The sequence below is a fragment of the Salvia hispanica genome, chromosome 4, assembly GCF_029641045.1.
Source record: "Salvia hispanica isolate PSC_SH4W2 chromosome 4, Shi_PSC_v1, whole genome shotgun sequence".
NCBI classification, from domain to species: Eukaryota; Viridiplantae; Streptophyta; class Magnoliopsida; order Lamiales; family Lamiaceae; genus Salvia; species Salvia hispanica.
Genome location: NC_142695.1, coordinates 48050400 through 48074071, shown reverse-complemented (window position 1 = coordinate 48074071; position 23672 = coordinate 48050400). Strand labels below are relative to the sequence as shown.

At 36.5% G+C, this 23672-nt stretch overlaps 4 protein-coding genes across 4 annotated transcripts; all 4 read right to left on the bottom strand.

Moving 5' to 3' along the window:
* Position 1: 1 nt before the first annotated feature.
* Positions 2 to 3792, bottom strand: LOC125195659 (protein EARLY FLOWERING 3-like). The gene is made up of 4 exons (XM_048093803.2): positions 3098 to 3792; positions 1415 to 2172; positions 1199 to 1250; positions 2 to 1097 (listed from the first exon to the last, which is right to left on the bottom strand). The coding sequence occupies exons 1-4, from the start codon at positions 3281 to 3283 to the stop codon at positions 81 to 83; spliced, it is 2013 nt and encodes a 670-aa protein (XP_047949760.1). The 5' UTR covers positions 3284 to 3792; the 3' UTR covers positions 2 to 80.
* A 1189-nt stretch (positions 3793 to 4981) lies between these two features.
* Positions 4982 to 7664, bottom strand: LOC125195663 (beta-fructofuranosidase, insoluble isoenzyme CWINV1-like). Its single transcript, XM_048093807.2, has 6 exons — positions 7496 to 7664; positions 7354 to 7362; positions 6056 to 7077; positions 5689 to 5927; positions 5518 to 5605; positions 4982 to 5429 (listed from the first exon to the last, which is right to left on the bottom strand). The coding sequence occupies exons 1-6, from the start codon at positions 7662 to 7664 to the stop codon at positions 5220 to 5222; spliced, it is 1737 nt and encodes a 578-aa protein (XP_047949764.2). The 3' UTR covers positions 4982 to 5219.
* Positions 7665 to 13174: 5510 nt separating this feature from the next.
* LOC125195672 (uncharacterized) lies at positions 13175 to 18025 on the bottom strand. The gene is made up of 8 exons (XM_048093818.2): positions 17871 to 18025; positions 17642 to 17757; positions 17363 to 17565; positions 17178 to 17282; positions 16330 to 16681; positions 14986 to 15355; positions 13439 to 13516; positions 13175 to 13352 (listed from the first exon to the last, which is right to left on the bottom strand). The coding sequence occupies exons 5-8, from the start codon at positions 16662 to 16664 to the stop codon at positions 13299 to 13301; spliced, it is 837 nt and encodes a 278-aa protein (XP_047949775.1). The 5' UTR covers positions 16665 to 16681; positions 17178 to 17282; positions 17363 to 17565; positions 17642 to 17757; positions 17871 to 18025; the 3' UTR covers positions 13175 to 13298.
* A 1735-nt stretch (positions 18026 to 19760) lies between these two features.
* On the bottom strand, positions 19761 to 23672 carry LOC125195667 (vacuolar-processing enzyme-like). The gene is made up of 9 exons (XM_048093814.2): positions 23360 to 23672; positions 22299 to 22463; positions 22068 to 22224; positions 21802 to 21887; positions 21527 to 21729; positions 21256 to 21304; positions 20864 to 21073; positions 20443 to 20649; positions 19761 to 20160 (listed from the first exon to the last, which is right to left on the bottom strand). The coding sequence occupies exons 1-9, from the start codon at positions 23561 to 23563 to the stop codon at positions 19978 to 19980; spliced, it is 1464 nt and encodes a 487-aa protein (XP_047949771.1). The 5' UTR covers positions 23564 to 23672; the 3' UTR covers positions 19761 to 19977.

The following is a 23672-nucleotide window of genomic DNA, read 5'->3' as shown; positions in this document are numbered from 1 at the left end:
CTAAGTCGAAAAGAAAACTATATTAAATGCTGAAATTACATAATATGTACAAGGGCTTGGAATCAAAAACAAAGAAAGGCTTACGAAAAATCATACTGTTTTCTTTCTTCCTGTATGGATTGAAAAATCCTAGCAGCAGATTCAGTCGCTGATCTTGCATTATGAGGCACAACCCTGATTACCTGTGTCACGCGAACGGGCTTGGGCCGAGCCGGGCTGCATCTCCCAGTGTCGGAAGATGGAGCCGTGGGGAAAAGTAGCTCGTTTGTTCGTTCCGCATCATTGCTTCCTCTACTATCTTGCAATCTCTCGACAGGGCTACTCGTACCGTCTGTAAAAGCTCGTACATGGTCAGAATCCCTAGGCACATGCAAGATGCTCGCCCCGTCTCTAAAAGCCCGTTTCAGGTGGCGTAGCGGTGTCGAAGACGCGTTGTGACGCTGGACGCAGATGCTGGCTTCGCCAGCCGAAGCTTGACTCGGGATAGGTCGAGGGTTCATTTGCTCTACGGACGAATTTGACATTGCGGCTGCGTTCATGATCGGCAGCATGCCATATGTTGGGAAGTATCCATGTGGGCCTGACGGCCCGGACGGAGGGAATGGCAGCGGCTGGTAGTGAGGATGCGGATGTGGACCTGCAATCCCATACGGTCGAGTGTCGATTGTCGGGTTTGGTCCTGGCGGCCCAACAAAACTCGGCCCCGGATAGGGCTTGTATACTAATCCTTCCGAAGGAGTCATCACAGGGATCAGCCACTGGTGCCCTGGAGGTTGATTGAAGCACCATGGCGCCGCATTCGGATTGCTGGTGAGTGACGGGGCCGGAGAGTTGCCCGTCACCAGCTGGCTGCTCGGCAGGGGCAGATCGTTCTGAATGGATGAAAACGAGGCTTTTCCAGTGGTGTTTTCTGCCGAGATTTCCTTGTCTGCACACGGCTTCTCGGTTTCACTTATTTGCTTGGGAATATTTGGCATTGCCTTAACAGGAGCAGGCAGTGCGATTTTCGCCCCGGGCAAGACCTTCATAGTAGGTTTGTCGATTAAATCCGAGTCATCGACCAAAAGCTGTGGCGATTCAGCAATGGATTTCTGGACCTGATAGAGAGACCATGCTCAGATGTTCGAAAAAAAAATGCAAGAACTGAAGCAAATAAGCGTTCGTGATCATAAAACGCCAAGCCAAAAATCGACTGTACCTTTACGAGTCGATGCAACTCGAATACTTGAACAGCAAAAACTCTTTGTTGACTGCAAAGCAACATAATAAAATAAGATGATTACAATTAAAACAACCTGTTTAGTCTTGCTAATTCATAACTCTCATATAATCATCCAATCTCGATTTCATATATGTTTAAACGTGATTATAAACCGAACATGTATGATAGAACACGTTGAGCACGGAGACTTACTTAAGAATGGCTTTCCGGGCTTTCCAAAAATGTTTCTGACCTATCACCCCGACCACATCATCAGGTGTCATATCCACTGTGACGACGGACTCCATGACAGAAATCTCAGACACATTGTCGTCCCTCTCCAAGTTCTTCATCGGCACTGATCTAAACGATCTCTTTAGAGATCTTGCCTCGTTTCCCATATCACGAGAATTTCCATGATCTCTTGAAGGATAAGATCCTGCAGAACCTCTTTCATCCAATGCTGCAGAACTCTCCGCCAACGCACTAGTGTGATGATTACGAGCCTGATCCAAATCAACATTGACCACTGGCTCAATATTAGAACTAGCATGAGTATCTCTTGGTTCACGGTTCAGATAGGAATCAGTTGTCATCTTCGGACCTCTATCCTTTGCAATGCTAGACGAATTTGATACTCTATCAGTGGGAGTCTCTTTCGAGTTCAATTCCGTTTGGCTCTTACCTACTTGCTTTCTGTAGTTATGGAATTTCGAAAGGCGCTCAGCATCAGAAGCCTTGGAAAGAGGGACCTTCTCATGCTCTGTGTCGTAACCATTCTTACCACTTTCTCGACTTTGGACATAGTGGTTGAGAATGGGAACTCTGAAGTCTTCTTCATCCAATTTCCTTTTCTGGCTCTCTTGCTTTGATGGAGCGACGAAATCGGAAAATTGGCTGTATAGCTTGTCCGATGGATGTCCGGTAGGCAACTGATACGAGAAAAACGTACTCCTTTCATTTGCAACCCTCTGCAAATCCGAGATTATATGAGACTTCAGAAAATAAATTGCCTAATCAACAAAGTGAGCAATGCTTTTCCAACAGGAAATGGAAGCTTGAACATTCCATACAAGCCAATGTAACTCAGAGACACAGTTCAATTAACCGCACAGTTGTGCCTACCTGCGAGCTCCAGCCTCAACAAGCAATTTACTGAAAAATCGGGCTGATATTTTTCCTCATACAAGTGTCGATTACAAGATCCTACATCGCTCTAGAACTGAAATAGATCACATAACTGCATCTGTCCTAACACATAATTGGAGTATTTTATGTGTTTCCTCACTCATACAAGCCTCAATTTCAAGATCCTCTAGTCACATAACTGCAACTGTCCTAACACAAAATTGAAATATTTTATGCGTTTTCTGATACGAGTCTCGAATTCAAGATCCTTTCATCTACCAAGAATTGAAATATATCACATACACAATCAACCAAACAATCTGATCACTTAGCTGCAACTGTCCTAACACATAGTCGAAGCATTTCATGCGTTTCCTCATTCAAGTCTCAATTTCAAGATCCTCCCATCTCCCTAGCATTGAAAATAATCTCATACAAAAGCAACCAATTAATCTGATCACATAACTGCATCTTCCTTAACACATAATCAAAAGATTTCATCCAATTCTCATACAAGTCTCGATTTCAAGATCATCTCATCACCATAGAATTGAAACAAACCACATACACAACCTATAAATCTGATCACATAACTGCAACCAGCAACATCTACATTCTTTCCACATAAATCACAACTTGCACATCAAATCATATCAAATTCATTAACTAATTGAACTTATACATTCTTTCCACACTCGATTGAATCCCAAAAACGTGCAATAAGCATAAATAAACCATATCAAATGCTAAAATCCCCCCAAAACTCACCTGCTCCAATGCGAGCTCGGAATTCGAACTAAGAAGAGGAAGTCTTTGAGAAGGAATGCTGAGCTGTTCATAAAGAGCCATCTTATTTCTAGGAGGAGCTCTTAGCCCTCCTTTCTCAGTATCATTCACATGTAGCCTTGGAAACATAGGCCCTATGATCTTCTCTTCATCTTTCCCTCTTTTCATCCTCACCTAAATACCCTTCCTCTGGCTAGATTCTACACACAGCATAAAGCACTTCAATTCTCATCTCCTAGATGCCAAGATCAAATTTTTTTGTTCAATAAAATGAATTGATTTTGAAGAAACTGCAGTTAAAGGATCAAAACTATCTAAATAAATATCTATCTATCTCAAAACCTAGCCACACTTCCTAAGTTGCCACATGATCCCACAAACAAAATAAAACCCACTTCTCAAAAAGCAACATACTCACCTAAAAAAGGATTCTTCCCTTTTTTCCCTCTTTCCCAAAAAAAGTGCACTCAGAAAAATCACTACTCTAGACACTACCCAGAAATTATAGGCAGACTTTTTTTTTCCTAGTAAAATGATTAGAAAACAAGAAGAAGAAAAACAGCAGGGGATCAAATTCAATTTACAAATGGGAGAAATATGAAAAAGGAGAGAAAAAAGTGCAGTGGACCCAACATTTGGATATAGAATCTCGAGTATTCAATAAAAGGACTCATTCATTCCAGTAGTAAACTCAAATTAATAGTAATATAGTGCACAGGACTTTTGTCTTGCAATAAAGTCTATTTAAGGACAGAAATACTTAAAATAAACTCAATAATTACTCTGCAGCTGCCAATCACAATCTGTTTATTTATTTCCTTTTCCTAGGCAAATCATTTTTTAATGGTTGTGAAAGTACAAATGGTCAAAGCACTTTTTAAAAACAAATATCAAATTTTGTACAACCAATAAATAGTGGGGATTGGGGAGAGTTAAAATGAGAAGGACGATTTTGTTACGTAGTAGTGATTGATTTATTCAGGTAAGAGATTTGAGTCATTGACGTAACTTGATTTGTTTTGTTGCAATATTTGCAAACACTAACTTGACTTTAATGTTTGTTCAATGCAGATTTTTGTCTTAAATAAAAACAAATGGATTTATTTGGATTGATGAGAAAGATTCTGCATCTTCATCTTCATTGCGTTCGTTTGTTGAATCCTAGTTTTGTACTCGCTTCATTCCATAGTAATAGAGTCATTTTGTCATTTTAATACATTTGTAATAGAGTCATTTTACTTTTAGTAAAAGTAACACATTTTTCCACGCCTATTTTACTCTCTCTTACTTTTTTCTCTCTTTATCTCTTTATTTTTTTCATTTTCCACTCTATTCTCCATTTGCTTAACTCACCTAACACAATTTTTATTAATCTCCGTGCCAAAAAGAAACACCTCCATTACTATGAAACGGAGAGAGTATTACATAAGACAAACTACATATGGAGAAATCCGTCTTTCTTGAATTTCTTGTATGTCCGTGTGATGTAAGCTCCGGAATATATTGAAATCAAGATTTAGTTATCATTTTATAGTTGGGGTGAGATCTAACTTCAAAAAATAAGAAATTACTACCTCTGTCCCTGAAAATTTGACACAGTTTACCATTTCGGTCCGTCCCTTAAAATTTGATACACTTCACTTTTACCATTTTTGGTAGTGGATCTCATATTCCACTAACTCATTCCTACTCACATTTTATTATAAAACTAATACTTTAAAAGTAGGACCCACGTCCCACCAACTTTTTCAACACATTTTCTATTACATTTCTTAAAACCCGTGTCGGGTCAAAGTGTAGCAAATTTTGGGAGATGGAGTAGTAGGTGATATTCCATTTTTCGGGCATTTCTAGTAGACCGTTGGGTTCAGAATAGGGAGTATTATTCATCCCATGCTTTGGTGTATTACTAATACGTATTGTGTGTTCTTATCCATTCATTCATAAATCATAAATGACAGTACAACACTTTGGGAGTAACCAAAATTTGAAATATTACTTGATAGTTGATACCATTCATTTGGTTTGCAGACATAATTTTTTTTGCAATAGGAAGGTCGACGCAAATTGGTAGAATGGACACCAACACCTCTTTAATGTGGAGCTACTCCGAGGCCAACCACGAGCTTCCTTCTTGCGAGAATCGAGCATTTTTCATGCTCCAAGCGCTAAGACTCGAAACACCAACGCTCTTAGCGCCATTGTTGAACACATAAACGTGAGAGTTTTCGGAGATGGCCAATGCTGGATATGCTCTTGCAGTGATGCAACTCTTCCCCTTCCCCCCAAAACTCTCTATTATCGAGTGATCAATCTGTGCAAGCATGATAAATCATCATATATTTACTACTCAAGGACTGAAAATGAAACAAAATACGAGATTGAGAAAGAATAGTATGTACCAAAGTTCTCAATGAGATTTCCTCATTGGGATCCATATCGAGAAATGACCCGTAAATCGGGTCTTTGACTTGCGTTTTTAGCGAAGATCTAATAAATGTATACAACAAAAATGTTATATTTACATACTTGTGGATGTGAATGTGATTCAAATAGCAAAATCTTACACCAACCTGCTTTGGTCACTACACATGAGCACGACGTGCTTCTCGCGGCCCTTGAAAACTCGAAAGAAGACAGCAGTTTGTTCGGTCAAGTCCTCTGAAGCCAGGGCTAGGAGACCGAACGGCCCCAAAACTCCGTTCACGGATGCATTGTTTTGGATGCAAGCGAGTTGGGGGTCGAGCAATCCTTCATCCATCAGCTCGACCCCATCTAGATTTGAAACACGAAATGAGACTTCAACATCAGCCTATAAAACAATAGCAATCACATATTTCATTATGTACAATGTAGTAGTGTGATACTATGAAATATGGGAATGAAATAGAAATATTGTGAAAAAAATGAGAATTGGAATATACTACTAGTAGTCTTTACCTGTGAAGCTGTGATACCTAAAAGTTCTAACACTTTCCCACTCTCGATCTCTTCATTATCTAACATAACTTTTCCATAACGAAGTTGTTCAACTTCTTCAATAGGCCATTGTATTAACTGTCTATGATCTTTGTGAAGCAAAACACTTCTTGGCAATGCTTGTAAGCCGTACCACCCCCTTTCGATGCTATTTGCTTCGCTATCACCCTCGAGTATCCACGACCACAGCACCCTCCGTTTCTTGGCCGTGTCGTAGAACGATTTAGACGCGTAAAAATTTCCGTAATCATACCTCAATTGGACTTGATCGTCCATGAAATCAACCCCGACAACATTAAATTCATCCGTCTCGGGATCATAAGTTCCCACAACATAGTCATCGCGGCCACTGAAGCTCGCCTTCAGGATGTGCAACACATCTTCCCCATTGGTCGACGTGTCGAGTCCATCACCACCACTAGTACTAACAGGGTAAAAATCAGGACACTCCCACATTCCTGTCCTATTCGACATGTGCAGGGGGCTATCTCCCCTGCTCCAGCTAATGAAGTCGCGACTCCTGTACAAAATCCCGGCTCCGTCACTGCCTAGCTGGCTCCCAATCAGGACACACCACGTCCCGTCTGTCTTTTGCCAGGCGGTCGTGGGGTCCCTAAAGGATCTCGGGTCTATGTCGGAGGGCGGTGTTATCAAGGGATTATGCCGAGATTTTACCCACTCCCTCAGAAAGGGGTCGGACGTGTCGGTCGGCATTGCAATATTTTGCACCTCCTCGCCTCCGTGGCTAATGCTTGTATAGAAAATGACGGGCGTGTTGTCGCTAGGGAGGATCGTGACGGAACCCGACCAGCAGCCTCGGAGGTCGTAGGGCTCGGTCGGAACAAGGGCGTGCTCGATGTGGGTCCAGTCAATGAGGTTGTAAGAAACTGAGTGGGCCCATGAAAGGTTACCGTTATCCCATGTTGCACCATGTGGATTGTATTGATAGAAAAAATGGTATACTCCATTGTAGTACATTGGTCCTGTCACATTATTAATATTTCATTGATCACCAGAAATACGAGATTGAATAAATAAAATAATAGTAATTGAAACTCACTTTTAACTACGGATGCTTGAGAAAATATTATTTATGCCAATATTTTCTTTTCTACTCAATAACCAGAGTATTTATTTTTCTTTCATTTCAGTCCGATCCTTGAATTAAATCCCACTAAAATAATTAACAGAGCTTGCTGGAAATATATTACTGTACTACTATAACGAAGATGAATCTCATCGAGAAAGAGAGAGATTACCATTTGGATCTTTAAGCTCAGACGAAAAGAATCAAGATTTGCACCAACAGTGAAAATTGAAAAATAACAAAAAAATAGTCAGAAACTATTAGCAAAAAAATAGAGTGAGATAGGAAAATGAGATAATTAAAGAAATAAATACCATTCATCCAGTTTTTGGGAGGTTGAAAATGGAATCCAGTTCGGTATGGCTGATCCTCTTTCGCCTCATATTCTTCGATAATCTTTTTATTTTTTTCAAAATAACCAGTTTTAACATAAGCTATCAAAATGGCTGGCAAAAGCATTGCCCATATCACATATTTCTCCATCTTTTACCCAGAAATGGAGCTCAATATGCATATATAAGCTCGCTTCTTAATAACTTTTCTGTACATTTATTATATTTTTCTATTGCAACTTGCACTAATACACATATTCCGATGTGTACATTATCATTATTTAGTCATCATTTAGTACCAAAGTTGAATACTCAAACATCATACTAGTATTTGTTTAGATATTAATTTCAAAGTATATAATATTTTATAGTAATGAACTGTTTCTTGTCTCAGATTATTATAGCGATTTAGGTATTTTTAATGTAACAAATACTGTAATGCTCACATTTAAAAAGACTACAGCAATTGGTTTAATAACTTGCTCTGCTGTCCAAGTCTTAATTTTATACTCCCCCGTCCCACTTTAGGAGTCCCGATTTACCATTTTTTGATGTCCCACTTTAGGAATCCCGGTTGTAATATTCCATAAATAGTATTAGGCCTCACATTCCACTAAACTTTTTCCACTCATATTTTTATTATAAAACTAATATAAAAAGTAGGACTCACATTCCACTATATTTTTTCATCAACTTTCCTTTACATTTCTTAAAGTTGTGTCGAACTCAACTGGGACTCTTTCCTTTATATTTCTTAAAACTGTGTCGAACTCAACTGCGACTCCTAAAGTGGAATGAATGGAGTAATTAATTTTGAATATTTGTAACAACTTTCACGACAATTCACTCTTACTTAGCACAGTATATTATCATTTTAGCGGCAGTATTTTTTAATTTCAAGATAAAGGATTTGGTTGTTACAACCACCATTGCGTATTAAATTGGAATTATTTAAAGGAAAAAAAAGGAACTTAAAGATAATGACTTGTAAAAGTGATGACAAGGTAATTAACTTAAAATGACATATTATGATATTACTATTGATATTAACAAAGGAGGCTACACAAAATTTCTTAAAGTCTTTTCCATAAGATAATATTAATAGATGTCCATTAAATTCGTTAAGTTAGTTATTTAACGTTTCTAAATAAATAAACTATTTTTATTTTCGGCCTGCTATGGTGAGCTATATCACAGATATCCTATTTACGACTTATATACGTGCAGCGTGACGAAAGACCAAATAATAAAAAATTGTTTTACAACATAATGATCGAGATTACATAAAGTATAAAACTAAATAATTCAACTTTTTCATTTTAATCATCAAAATCGATTTGAAAATAGGAGATGCCAGTATATAATAAGGTGACAAACAGCTGACAGCTACCCATCTCCGAAAAAAAACAAACCCGAAAAGAAATCTAATAAAATAACGGAAATTTATATCACTCATAGACATTTTATTTTGTGTATTCATTTTGAAAAAATAATTATAAATAGTTAAAGTGGAGAAAAGTAAAGTAAGAGAGAATATTCTCTCTATCCACGTTTCACGCTATGACAAGAGATTGAGAAGCGAGATATTTTTCACAATGAAACGAACTCCTGACTCGTGTGTTTCGTGCAGTTCTATCGACGTGACAGCTTCGTATTGGCTCACTGTATTGATTCACATTTTACAGCCTTTTCAATGTAAGCAACGGTCTGAAAACCCAATAGTCCGACACTTCATATTATTCTTTATCAAGAATAAAATCCTTAAGTCACTCGAAAATCAAAGATTTAGAGCCGTGATAATGATAATTACTGCCACGATAGATGATGAAACAATAACTAAAGAAGAAGAAGTGGTTAACGGCGTAAAATTTGAGAAGTTCACTGTTCAAATGTATCTGTCAAAATAAGGGGAATGGATCCCCTGCTGTGCTCCCACCACAGCAGGTTGTGCTGTGCACTCACAGCACAATATTATACTTATAAAATCAAACATTAAAATATTAAGTAAACTTCAATTTAATATTATACTGTGAGTGCACAGCACACCCTGCTGTGGTGGGAGCACAGCAGGGATCCATTCCCCAAAATAAGTTTCATAGTTTATAAATGACAGACAGATCAACAGTAACTTACTATAATACAGTATGCAACTATTCATCCCTACATCCATTATTTAAAGTTCCATTCTCGCTTATTACGAATTTTAATTTATAAAGTTGTTTTTATATACTCCTTCTGTACCATTCTAGCAGGAGCATTTCTTATTTGGAACAAATCAAATTTATGCATTCTTGTTTTGTAAATCTAAGTAGTAGAAAAATAGATTTGTATTTTTCATTTTAAGAAATTGTGTCATGCAGAAGGAATATGTCGCTTTTTGTGAGATGGAGGAAGTATAAATTATTAAATAATAAAATATGAGAATACTGATTTAGTTGAATGTAATCCATTTAATAAAAATAAAATTCTAAATAGTTTTACGTCCTGAAATGATAAAATAAAGTACTACACTATTATAAAGTAGACATTAGTATAAATTTCTTTGAAAGTAAGTTATTCATCACCAATTATTTTTTTCATAATTATATAAACAATATATATTTTTAATAAAAATAACTTATAATTTACTTCAAGAAATGCATTTTCAGTTGCATCTCTTTCATATTTTCACTCTTTAGCTTATTAATACAAAATTTCTTATTTATAAAACCAAACAATCATTAAAGTAATCTATAAGAGCATCCACAACGCCATAGGTCGTTGGCGAGTTAGAGAGAGGCGAGACGCAGCCTGAGCCGCGCCTGGTTGCGGCCCGTCCCAGCGTTGGAAGCTCTTGGGCCGCACTTGGTTGTGGTCCGGCCCAGGGTTATGGGGTGTTTGGGCCAAACCCGAACCCCCAACTCAATTTCTTTTTTCTTTAAATTTTCAGAATTTCTAGGGTTTGTAATTTTTTTTATTTTCGACTGAACAATGAATTTTTCGTGTTTTAATTGTTCAACGTTTTCTATTTTTACGAGTAAAATATGTTGTAGTTATGAATAGTGCAATTTAATAGTTAGGGCCTGCAGGGTTGTAGGAGTTGTGGCTTGGTCCAAAATTTTAGGAGAATGATAGCGTAGAGGGGAGTTGGAGTCTGAATCCGGGGCGGGGTTGTGGATGTTGTAACCTGTGTCTCAAAATAAAGACAGACAAACAAACCTTTGCCAACCAAGTCAATACGGCACGAGCTGTATCTCCAGCACTGCCAGTGTGTACTAGTCGGGCAGCTGCCCGTACAACCTAGCCTCTGCCCGAATCTGTCTCGCCTCCACCTATATATAAACCCTCACTCTCTCCAGTCTCCATCTCTCTCTCCCTCAGCTAATATAAGCCGTTTAACTTTCTCTCAACCCGCATTACAGCAGCGCAATGGCGGTCTCTAAGAGAGGAGTTTTCATGGTCGCCGCAACAGTTCTGGCTCTCGCTGGAGCCGCTGTGGCGCAGGAGGCGCCGGCGCCCGCTCCTGCATCCTCCGCCGGAGTGGCGGTTCCGTCGTTGGCGGTCGGCTGCGCTCTCGCCGTGGCGTCGTTGGTGCTCAGGATCTGAGGACCTATTTAGTACGTATTTAGTGAGTGTTGTTTATTCTATTCTATGATTGTGTTGTGCAGATCTGCTTCCATTTCTGATTTCTCCGCCATTTCTTACATATACATTATTTATTTGTACGTATTTGCTACTCCATATTATCGTATTTTATTTTTATACTCCACTCTTTTTTTTTGACTCAATTTCGCTTTACATTCATACTCCTACTTAGGGGTGGGTAGGTAAGGTATACCTTACCGAAACCACCATACCGTATACCTTACCGTAAATACGGTATGTGAAAAAGTCATACCTTTACCTTACCAAAGTTTTCGGTATACCGAACTTCGGTATACCTTATTTTCGGTATGATAAATTTTTATACCGATACCGTACCTCATTTTCGGTATATACCGTACCGAAGTTCGGTATACCTTACTTTTGCGGTATACCTGACTTTCAACATCAATTAAAATAGAAAATTAGAGTTTTTAAAATATTATTTATAATTTATAATTTTAAAAATAAATTAAATATAATTTATTCATAATTATATTTATATTTCACAATAGATTTTATAATTTAAAAATATATAAAATATATTTTATATATAATTATGTTTATATTTTTGTGGTATATACCTTAATTTACGGTATATACCGAATTTCGGTATGCAGCGGTATACCGCGGTATTTGAAAATTCATACCGTTACCTTACCGGAATCTTTCGGTAAGGTATCATACCATACCGAAAGTCACGGTATACCGAAAATTCGGTATTTTCGATATTTTTTCGGTACGATAAGGCCGGTATTTCAGTATTTCGATATTTTTCCCCAGCCCTACTCCTACTCCTACTTTTTTTACATGGAATTTCATAAATGTAATTGAACTATTTTAACTTTAATTTTAAGCTGAAATATTCCAATTGGTGAAAATCAAATTTGAGCTCAAAATGAAATTAGTTTTAACCAAAGACAACTTTATTGCAACATTGCGCTATTCATATATGATATAACAATGCTTCTTATTATTTGGAATCTTGGGTGCTCCTTTTTTCTAACTTTTGTGACCTAAAAACAAAGTTAAAGCAGCTCCACATTCTCAACTAAAGCTAGATTGAATTCCTTCTACAGAAATACTCTCATAACATTCGATAACTCAATTCCATTCTTTTTTCTGTCCACAATCTTTAATTTCACCCTAGTTTTATTAATAATTCGACCTCTTTTTTTTTCTCTCTTTTAGGTAATTTCGTTTTCTTTTACTATAACTCAACATTAAAATTTTAACATTTCAGTAATTGTATCAAATATTTTCAAGAAAGGAAAACAAATATTGCGTTGTGCTCCACTCGTCCCTTGAATAACATCATTTGTGAATATACAGAACTATATACTCCCTCCATTCCATAGTAATGGATGCATTTCTTTTCGGTACGGAGATTAAGAAAAACTGTGTTAGGTGAGTTAAGCAAATGGAGAATAAAGTGGAAAATGAAAAAGGTAGAGAGATAAAAATAGAAAAAAGTAAGAGAGAAAAGTATGTGTGGAAAAATGTGTTCACTTTTATTGAAAAATGAAAAGACTCTATTATTACTAGGGAATGTACCAAAATGACAAAATGACACTATTACTATGGAATAGAGGGAGTACATAAATTGGTAAAATCATGATAAATGTTTAGATATTATTCAAGTGTGTTGTTCTATTTTAATAATTTACTAATAATTTAAAATTCTACAAGATTAAAATTTTGCCTTGTCTAAAACAGTCATAATATGGCTGTTTGGCATTGCTTGATAAAATTCGAGCAATACAAACAAAAGATATAGAAAAAGAGCATTTCAAAAAAAAAGAAAAATCATCGAAACATGTTGTAGATAAACTATGGCGTACCCGTGTAATACAATTTGATAAGTTAATTGTTTCTTTGGTAACATAGTGTAATATGATTTATAAATGAAATAAATTAAATCATAATACAATAAATTTTGACCAATAATTTATGGTGCAAGTTCTGCTTAAGTAAGGGTTACAGCAATTTGGAGTTGGACGAATATTATAGTTACCCAAGAATCAAGATGAATAAGATTCGTAAACAAGAAATAATTTCACAATCACATTTCTCAACTTGAATTGATTTTTTTACTAGTTCTTTATCTTCAATTTAATTTAATCTACATACACCGTCCATGCGTTGTTCCTATTTCCTAAAACTCCTACTCGGAGTCTGATTCGATCATGTTTCCCATAGCTCTTAACCCTCTTGGCCTCTGCAAATAAAATAAACCATAAAATTCAAATAAAATAACTAATACTACTACAAATAAAAGTAACTAATACTATGGAAAATGGATACCTTCTTGGAAACCTTCTTCTCACGGACCTCATATCGTTCGAGGGTCAAATCGCATAGCCACGTACCCGGACTCACAAGCTGTAAAATTTTACTACTAATTATTAATCATATGCTACTCCATATATCATACAAATAACAAAATGGGCTCGAAAAAATAAAAACCATAAAATCTTATTTCCAATGAGCTGTATATCGTAAACTCTGTTCTTCACGTGAAACAAATGGAACAAGACAAAGAAAGCACCCCACCACCACGACAAAAACAAAATTGGGATAGGATCTAAGTATTTGGTAAGTATGTCCCTTTTAAAAGACTACTGTACGATATTTTCTTATTATCAGAGAAGTTTACCTTTCAATTGTCATTAACGATGTAAATTTATTTTTTGGATTTCACTAACACAGGTGGACTTTTTTGAGTGGGACAGACTAAGGAGGGAGTAATTAACAAAGATAGTATTTTTATTACCGATACACAGTGTTCCTACCACTAAAAAGTATTTCCTCCGTCCCACTTTAAGTGGAGCATATCTAATTCGGCATGGAATTTTACTATGTACTATAGTTTTGTGAATAAGTAGAGAGAATAAAGTAAGAGAGTAATGTTTTTGTATTTAGAAATGTAAGTATCATTTAGAGTGAGTCATGAAAAAGAAAAATGTGTCGCTTAGGGTAAGACGGGGGAGTTGTATACTTCGCTTTTAAAATAAGTAATACTAGTACTTACTACTGCTAAGCACTGGTTAAATAACAATTAAAAATAACGCTAGTATGACAAAATGGGTAAAAGCCTAAATAACAGCTCTGATGCTTTTTCTTTATGTGACTGTGAAGTTTAGTCACTACAATGAGAGAAGAACCTGTTTTTCTATCCACATGAAGCGACACGTGCAAGCCACGTTCATGAATGGCACAGACCACACATGGCTAGCACTACCTAGCAATTACCAACCCTCTATAAATTGATACTCCACCTCATATTAGTCTCATATGGAACACCATTATAATATCAGCCTACATATAATAATTAACCATAACACCTCTCTATTAAAGTACAAATTAATTACAACTTTCAATACTTTATTTTTTCTTCTTTCATTTCACTCCATTATTGAAATAGTAGCGTTGAATCTTAAATAGAAACTCATGAATTTGGTGGCCACGCACAATTTTCGTACAAATTATTTCCAGATTTAGAAGTAAATAATCATTATCCATTATTAACTCATTAAAAACCTCAGATTTCACTTACTCAATTAGCATTATCGTTTCAAAATAAAAATTTCTTTCATAGTATTATTCGAATTCAATTTCAAACCATATGAAGTACTCCTACTATATGGAACAAAAAATAAAACCAGGCATAGATTCTATTCATTCTCTCTATCAAAAATGACATTCAACTGCATAAAGCAAATCAAGAAAGAAGCAACCACATAATTACCTTTTAAACGCTAGATTCCTAATTAACATTAGCTCCTATTTTACCCAATTCGAAATTTGAATATTCGACATATAATAATTGAGGCTGGAAAAAGAAAACTCACATTGAGTGTGCGCTGAATCAATTTAGCTCGCTTCTTAGGCCGTTGAGGAAGCTTGGACCCTTTAAGCGCCATGAAATCCTCCTCCTTCTCCTTGTTGGTCAAGCCGATCACAAACTTGGGCCACACCGCAGCATCCCCGTCACCTTTTTTTATATCATGGGCGTTCTCCGATGACCCAGAACCACCACCGCCCCCGCCGCTATGGTGGTTGTTTTCATGATTGTGATTGCTATTATTGGCCTTGTTATTATGGTGGTGGTTATGACCATTATTGCTAGTAGATGCACCTTTTCTTTCTCCTGTATCCGAAGAGGCCAACCCCTTCACACCATTGCTATTCCCTCTCATACCAATTTCTCTCTCTGAATTTCTAGCAAAGGAAAACACATATGCATCAAATACCATTTTTCAAAATTTTATAAAAATAAAAAAACAGTATCATCACATATACATCAAGAAAATTTGACAGCTCAAAGGAAAAAAGTTAGACTAGTAAAAGAAAAAACGAGTTCTCATGGTGGGGGAGTGAAATTACGTGAATACCCTCGGGCGTAGAAAAAGGGGGGAGTTGTTGAGAAAAATGAGAGAGAGATGTGTGGGTATGGTTTAGAGTCACCTTTTATATTTTAGAGGTAGAAGGGTCAAGATATGATGTGAAGACGCTTGGATGAGAGATTTGAACCAAACAGGGTGAAAATAAGCTAAGAAAGTGAGAGTAAGGTGGGTTTTTTTTGGGGGGGGGGGGGGGGTTTGGGCCATTGATTGGAATTTACTCATATGATTCATTAACGCAATAACGCTAATCAAACAAAGCAAGATTACGTGTCCTAATCTCAAAATATGGATGTAGTAACAATAAAAAAAAGCATATAACTCGTTGGAAAAGAAAGACAAATAGGTGGCCCACATTTCAAAGTCCCCTAAAACGAGTATCGCACATTTAATGGAAAAAAAGGTAAGGTTCCTTCAAGCTTCAACAATGATGGGATTTGTGGAACTACTAGCACCAGAATTAAATTAATTGATGTTATCACGTAGTAGCAAATAATCATGATAAAATTCTATGATGATGCCACCACCAACAAATACAAATAGAAGATCAAAAGAAAGAGGGATAACTCTTTGTTTTAACATTAAACCGTGGTCACAATCATTAATTTTGTGTTATAACTAGATTAAATGAAAATCTCATCTTGAACATCCCCAATTCTACTACTTGAATGGAGCTTGAGAACTAACAAAGCAAAGAAGCAACGTGACACCCAAATCGCGATTGACGAACAACACAGGCAATTATTCTTAAAAAAAATCAAACATTAAAAACAATTGAAGAACATTAATTACCTGAGAATTCGATGAGACGGAGAGGTGGGGCGGTGGCGGAGGTTCAGATTGCCATTGGTAAAGGGGGGTGGATTTGGGATCGGATTCTTGGTAGTGTTGTTATTGTTATTATTGAGAAGATCCGACCTAACTACCCGCCGGTTCACCCGCTTAGACGGATCCGAACCGGCCGGGTCGTTAGTAGTAGCGCCCTTAACGTGGACCTTCATACAGCGTAACCTTTTCCGGTTCCCCCACTGTAAAACCAAGTCCGACGACGTCGTAGCAGCTGACCTGGACAATGATCTGTTCAGCAATCCATCTCTATTAGTCGCGTGGGAATTCTTCCTCTCCATCTCGCTGCTTCGTGCACCTTCACAGAAACAACCGCCGTTATGTTAACGGCTGTTAAACTGAGCTCTGATTGAAATTTTTTTAGTGGAAAATGGAAACGGAGGAGCGGAAACCACTACGAACTTCGGATTAATATATTTAGCCAATTGCAGGAAAGAGAACAACAACGGAGAAAGAATGGCTCATGATCTAAATTCTGCTTACAATTCTGGGGGAAAAGAAAGAGAGTTGGACACAGATCGAGAAATCAACAAAACTTTGACATAATTGAGAGCTTGATTTCATCATTATTCGCGATGAGAATTTCTTTAGGAGATGAAAAAAATGTTTGAATGTAGCACAGCTTGAAGGCTCTGGATTTGCATTCTGAGCTAATTCACTGACGCGACATGAACAAGGAGAAGGAAGGTAATGAAATGGCGGAATTTGACCAGAAACATTTAGGGAACTCTGTGGTAAAGATCGAAACAGAAATCATGAGAAAACAATTTTTTGAAAAACAATATTTGCGTTACCGGCGAACTTCAATTCTGTTCACTGTACTCTGTTCTTCCTCATACAATCCAGATTTCCTTCTGCTTCCAGATATTAGATAAATCAGCTAACAGAACCATCCAAATCTGCAATTGCGAGAGCAAAAAAGTCATCAGTTAGGGAGAAAATTCAACGCTCGTCGTCTTATAACGAAGAATCAAATTACCTAACGAAATCTGGATTTCGAAGCGAAGCATTCATATCATCGTCTCAGAAGCGGTGAACAGAGAATCATATTTGCTGAAATTATATGTCTAAACACAGTAATTCCGCCACGCACGTCCCGATTGACGATGAAAGAACAATAAATCACAGCTTCCAATTCAGATCTTCTGAACCAGGATAATAATCATATATCTCCAGCACTACCTGTCGAACAAAAAATCCAGATTAATTTCCGGAAACGGAAGAAAAAACAACACAGAAGAACACAATTAATCGAAACCTCTGGAGTCAAAAAATTCGTATCAAAAATCCAATCAGAGTACAAAAACAATTCCACGATTCTGTGAACAAAATCGAGCTCCGACGCCTTCTCCTTCAACAGCTACAAAAATGCACCTGCAATTCAACAATCACGATTCAAACTTGAACTCGGAAAAGTGAGAATTTTATTACTACGAAACGAGAGGTTAGATCGTTTCGTATTATCCAATCCGCTACATTCCACTCACCAGATGCTCGCCACGAAAATTAATTTACAGAGAGAGAAGGCAGTTCGAGCTTCTTCGTCTCCGCCTTGTGAAACGATGAATGAATAAAGGAAATACGAAATTACTCTCTTTTTTTCTCAAACCACCATTTTTATACGTCCCTGTTTCTCAAATTCAATCTGCAGCCGTTGAAAAATAATCGACGGTGGATAATATATGGCTTCTCATTTTAGCTGTGAAAGCCGTCGTTTCTATGTTCCACACAAGAAACCAGAATTCGACTAACGGCGTGAACTGGTGTGACGGAATCTAATATTCCGTTAGTTTCGTCGTTTGTATTTTGTTATTCAATTGGGCTTTAGCTTTTCTCATGTCGACCGGTCCATTAAGTCGTAGCAAAATTACTCCCTCCGTTGTCCATATGATTAATTTGATTCGAATTTTAAAAAATTCTCCATTTCTCCCACAATAATGGTCACTCTTATTATAGACACAAATTTTTAAAAAAGTGAAATAAAAAAAAGTTAATAAAATGTGGGACCTACTTTTTTATATTAATTTTATAATAAAATATGAGTGAAGTGAGTTGGTGGAATATGAGACCTACTTATCATTTATAGTAAAAATAAAGTGTGCAAATTATTATGGGGTAGACTGAAATATAAAAGAGTGACAATTATTGTGGAACGGAGAGAGTACAATGAAAAATGTTAGTGAAAGATAGTCCTATTTATAGTACCGGTATAGTTTTATAATAAAATATAAATGAAATAAAATTAGTGTAATATATTGTCCATTAAAAAAATAGTAAACGGTAGTAAATGTGAAAACTCGTCCATGTTTCTTCTACTGAGTGAACAATGTAATTATGATGGTTATGAATCTCGAATTTGTCGTAGAGTTGGATCGAGTAGAGATCTCACATAGACGAATTGATAAACTTTGGAATTGAAGTTGAGGGTGGTAGGATAGACTAGTAGATCTAAGAGAATTTTCAAGTAGAATTTCATAAAGGGTGTTAATATGAGATGAAGTGTGACGAAAATAAAGTGGAAAATGATGATATTTTAAAAAAAAGTCCAAAATGGCGATTGGGTTTATGGTTTGGATTTTTAGATTTTATTTAGCACTATGAAAATCAATTTGTCATATTAACAAAATGGCTTATTACTCGCCTAAAAATGGTCAATTTGTGTTTACCATGGTTAAGTTAGCCTACGTCGTTTTTTTTTTTTTTTTTTTTTTTGCCTTATAAATATGGTGGAAACAGTTCATAAGTTGCTAAATTTAGTAGCGATGTTCTTTAATTGTGAATCTCCTATCGTGTGTAAAATATGGATCAATATTGATGTACTTTTTAGATTTTGAATGACAAAATTAATTACACAAAATCATGCCGTATCTAGAATCATCTGTATAAGTGCACTACCTCTGTTCTTTTGATTTTTATAAAGTTAATCCAAATGAGTTTTAGACGAGTCAGATTCAACCAATAATTGTCCATGTTTACATTTAGTCTCGAAATAACATATTCAGATTGAAATCATTGTTAATTTAGTCGAACATGAAGCATATGCCCTACAGATGCATCAACTGACAACATAAATACTCCTACCATTTGTTACAGGTTATAGCAAAGACTAATATCATCCGATCTTTATAGATAAAACAAATAAAATGTCCGCTCTTACAGAAGTAATATGTACTTACTACAAACATACACAAACACAAATAAATCTGCTCGTGCACAAACACAAACAAATACTGCTCATTAGTATTCATTTACTTTCTACTTATATTTAGTCTTATGTGGGAGTATATCTTCTAACTAATCCAATATAATGAAAGACATGCTCTTTTATGAAATTTCTTATTACTCAATATAACTTCATAATAATAGTATAGTAGTACTACCATATATTTCTTGCACTATTTTACTCAATGAAAAAGGCATTATTTACAGAGACAACAGCCAGTTCAAGTATTAAGGAATGCGACTATATACATGGAGGAAATCTTTCCTTATAGGAGAGAATCATAATAGTAACAATTTTGCATTGAAGGCCAAGAAATAGATCCATATACAGAGAAATATTAACCTAGACATTCAAGGTTTGTCCGTCGACCATCAAGCACTGAAGCCCCTGTGCAGCGAGCTCCAAGGGTTAGAAGGGAAACTGGTGCAGGCTTGGGAGGATGCTTCGGCCATTTGCTGTACATTCACCCCAGCATTGCAGATATTGGCGATGGAACGCATATGTTTCATCCCGTACTGGGATAGAGATCCACAATAAGTCTCAAATTTTCGAACCTGCATAGCATATCAGCGTTATGTGTTATTCTCAGTAAGACGACAAGCATGGAAAGTCATAGTAAATGCACAAATTTGAAGTTGGATAGCTCAGCACAAAGGTGAATATTATGTTTTCTTGCATAATTAAAACCTAGCAGAATTTTCATGAACACTTAATGCAAAGAAAGAAAAAACTATAGAAGATTTATCTCAACTTGATAATGTAACATAGTAATTGAAGATAGGTAACACTAAAAGAAATATTTGTAAGAAATTGGACACAAAATTATGATATCTTACCAGCAATTTAAGGCAATTCCAGTCATCCACAAGAGGTTCTCCGGCAGGTCTGACATTGTTGAGCACTTCGGGGCCCCTCTCGATCCCGAAAAGAAGTTTTCCAATAAGTTTAATATTGTGGTCTATGTGTGTTCGATGTGTCATAGCTTCCGCAAGGTGTTGCTGGGATTCAAATTTCCTCGTCGAGCCTTCAGGAGCCTTACTGAACTGTAAGAAGAGATCGAGAAGCCATTGATTAACAATAAGTTTAACCATCACTCTGTTACAAGTGTACAGAACATGCATACTAATGTGTGTTTATCCACTACATGATCAAAAATCAACTCTATTACACAACCATCAAAACCTAAATAGTACTCCTCCATATGAGAGTTAAACCACTGATCTTGTTACTTGGAAACAAGAGTTTGATTCAACATACCTTATGCCAAAAATGTAGAAGATCTGCATCCCGCTGGTTTACAGCTTTGGAAGATGGCAACAGAAAGTTATCACTCAACAAAGTAAAGTTGTCATTTGCAGGATTTGTACCCATGTACATGTAAAGAGTATCCAAACTTTGTTTCAGATCACCATATTGCATGACATGGGAGCCATAATAAGAATTTCCAGCAGCAGTTCTCTTTTTCACCTGCATTAGTAAAAATGGCAAAACAATGTGGGTATAAACATCATCAGAATGCATAATAATGTAACACCGGTGACAAGAGGACAAAGTAACTAAGACACATTGCCCTTGAGTTTCGACACTCATGGTCACACTAAAACATGTTGCTCCGTAAAGACACATGACCCAAACACGAACGATCTTACCAGCTGATATTGTTGTCTCAAAGTCTCGGTGCGTAGATTATGCGCGTCACTGTTCACGATGACATAAAACAAACAATAATTAACAAAAGATGTGAGCCACCAAAACTCTCAGATCACTTTACCAACATTTTAACTTAGCTATTCTGTTGGGAGTAAGAGATGAGTTAACAACCATGATATTTTGAAAAGTAAGAGATCACTAAATTAATTCAACTTTTGTAACTCGAGTTCAAGTCATAAATAACTAGAAGAACTTAGAGTAATTGCACACCTGTCCTCCATCCATGCAACACTATACAAATCAGCTAAGCACGTCCCGTATTCATCAGGTGTAGAACTAGGAGAGTCTCCTGGACAGTACGTTCCCCAGCTACTTTCTTCTGCATTTGCTGCCGTGGTTGCATAAATATTCAAGCCTTCAGGAAGAAGACCTTCGAATATACTTCCAGACTCGCATGCTTCAAGGTAAAATACCTAATACAAAGATCATAAGTCTCGATATTACTTAACTGATTTTCTAAGTCATAAGAAACAATTTTGATGTACCAAGCTGTTATATGTTCCGGAAGCATGCTTCTTCTTTAAAACATTGAACAGATCATTCGCATAAAGGTACGGACTGGTAGGCATCCCTGGAAACACATAATAGAATCATGAATAGAATATTAGCAATAAAAATGCATAAAATATCAAGCACAAAATATATATCCTTCATGAATACCAACCAAGTCATGTTCATAAAGAATTGACATAATAGTTAATTCAAAGTAACTAAATAATGAATACGGTGATATAGCAATAATTATACTAACCAAGCACCCCAGGACCACCATGATCGGAGTAGTATATGAATATATTATCATTGGGACCACTGTCCACGACTTTTCCGCTACCTCCTTTAACTGCAGTTTTGTTCCCAAGAAGGACGGCAAAAAAGTTGTCGACAGTAACATGTTCTCCAACATAATCCTGTTTCATAAAATCTAAGCAAGCAAAATGCAATTAACATCCAGTATAGTCGACTGAGCGAGTTTCAACCGAACCTTTGGAACTCCATTGTAGACATCCTCACCATGAGGACTATTGACTATAATTCCACGCCTTGGATTCTCTTCATTGTTAGCAATGTCATCATACATGAAAACAACAATGTTTTCATCTTTGAGACCACCTCGTTTTAAGACTTGATACGCATGGCATACATCAGCCTATATTTTCAATAATAAGACCTTTATTAGTGTATAAGATAGGATAGAAAACAAATGAAGAGTCTTCCAATTTTTTCTATAAAGCATAATGGTAACTTCCAAATTGACTAACCCACATTTCGTTTGGTCCTAAGCTCACTGAAACTTTAGTATTAGTTGCTAGTTCTTTTACCAAATACAAAATGAAATCGTAGAAAATTTTATTCAAAATCACTAATTTAACAATATTTGTAGTGGTGTTGAAGGCACAATTAATTAAGTTCTTCAAACATATCAAAAAGAAAGATTCTTTGAAAAACTTCAACACCAAGAAAACTGTGAAAGCATCATAGATCAGCAATTAGAGTTTGAGTTGGCAATGGTCACTTGTTGAACTTGTCAATCTTCACTGGTATAAAACCCTCATTAAGTCATATCTCATATTTAGAGGAAAAAAGACCCAACTTTTAAAAGTCAGGAAAGGTCTAACAAATGCCATCTAATACTAGAATAAGCAAAAAAACAGTGCAGCTAATTTATACAATATCTTGCCTAACTTGAAAATACACTACTATGAATTACTCCAGATAAGCAGCCATATCAAAAACCAAATATTCTAGGAGAGCACCAAAGAAAACAAATAGTAGAGCAGATAGCATGCACAGGATCATCAGCTGGAATAATGGAGTTTGGATTCAGAACACAATGTCAATTGCATTATTTAATTTAAACATACACCATTTGCTTTTACAATCACAAATATCATCACCAGCTACATCATCCTACACACTCTAGAATAAGCAAAAAAATCCAGGGGAGCTGTAAATTAACATTATTAACAAATGGCTTCAATTCAAAGAAAAGATGCAGAAAAGCTCAATTGAATGGTTCAGAAGTAGTTTTGAGAGAGAATAAACCTGGTGGCGATAATTCCAGTAGCCGTTGGAGCCAGCTAAGAGGATAGCCCATCTAGTGCCGACGTCATCGCCGTCGAAGAAGCGGCGAGCTTCGGAAGGAAGCCTGAGGAAATCTCCGCCGTCGGAAAGCTTATCACACACAGCGATGATCGAGAAGGTAAGGATAATGAATGCGAGAGCGGAGTAGCGGGATCGGATCATCATCTATTCGATCCCGTCAACAAATTTTGGATAATTGATTTTTGAATTTGGTGGTATATGCATGTTAATTGAATTTATACCGTCTCATCAGGGTTAATCCTATCCGTAGTTT

Coding starts and splice junctions, on each gene's coding strand:
- LOC125195667 (XM_048093814.2), bottom strand. CDS start 23,563: ATGATGATCCGATCCCGCTACTCCGCTCTCGCATTCATTATCCTTACC. Junction 22,464..23,359: donor ACTGGAATTATCGCCACCAG/GTTTATTCTCTC, acceptor TTGAAAATATAG/GCTGATGTATGCCATGCGTA. Junction 21,888..22,067: donor TGGTGGTCCTGGGGTGCTTG/GTTAGTATAATT, acceptor ATGTGTTTCCAG/GGATGCCTACCAGTCCGTAC.
- LOC125195663 (XM_048093807.2), bottom strand. CDS start 7,664: ATGGAGAAATATGTGATATGGGCAATGCTTTTGCCAGCCATTTTGATA. Junction 5,606..5,688: donor ATGTGTAGTGACCAAAGCAG/GTTGGTGTAAGA, acceptor TACATTTATTAG/ATCTTCGCTAAAAACGCAAG. Junction 5,430..5,517: donor AAATCTCATTGAGAACTTTG/GTACATACTATT, acceptor ATGCTTGCACAG/ATTGATCACTCGATAATAGA.
- LOC125195659 (XM_048093803.2), bottom strand. CDS start 3,283: ATGAAAAGAGGGAAAGATGAAGAGAAGATCATAGGGCCTATGTTTCCA. Junction 2,173..3,097: donor CCGAGCTCGCATTGGAGCAG/GTGAGTTTTGGG, acceptor TCGGATTTGCAG/AGGGTTGCAAATGAAAGGAG. Junction 1,098..1,198: donor AGTTGCATCGACTCGTAAAG/GTACAGTCGATT, acceptor TCTCTCTATCAG/GTCCAGAAATCCATTGCTGA.
- LOC125195672 (XM_048093818.2), bottom strand. CDS start 16,664: ATGGAGAGGAAGAATTCCCACGCGACTAATAGAGATGGATTGCTGAAC. Junction 13,517..14,985: donor TGATTCAGCGCACACTCAAT/GTGAGTTTTCTT, acceptor AAAATTTTACAG/CTTGTGAGTCCGGGTACGTG. Junction 13,353..13,438: donor AGAAGAAGGTTTCCAAGAAG/GTATCCATTTTC, acceptor TTTTATTTGCAG/AGGCCAAGAGGGTTAAGAGC.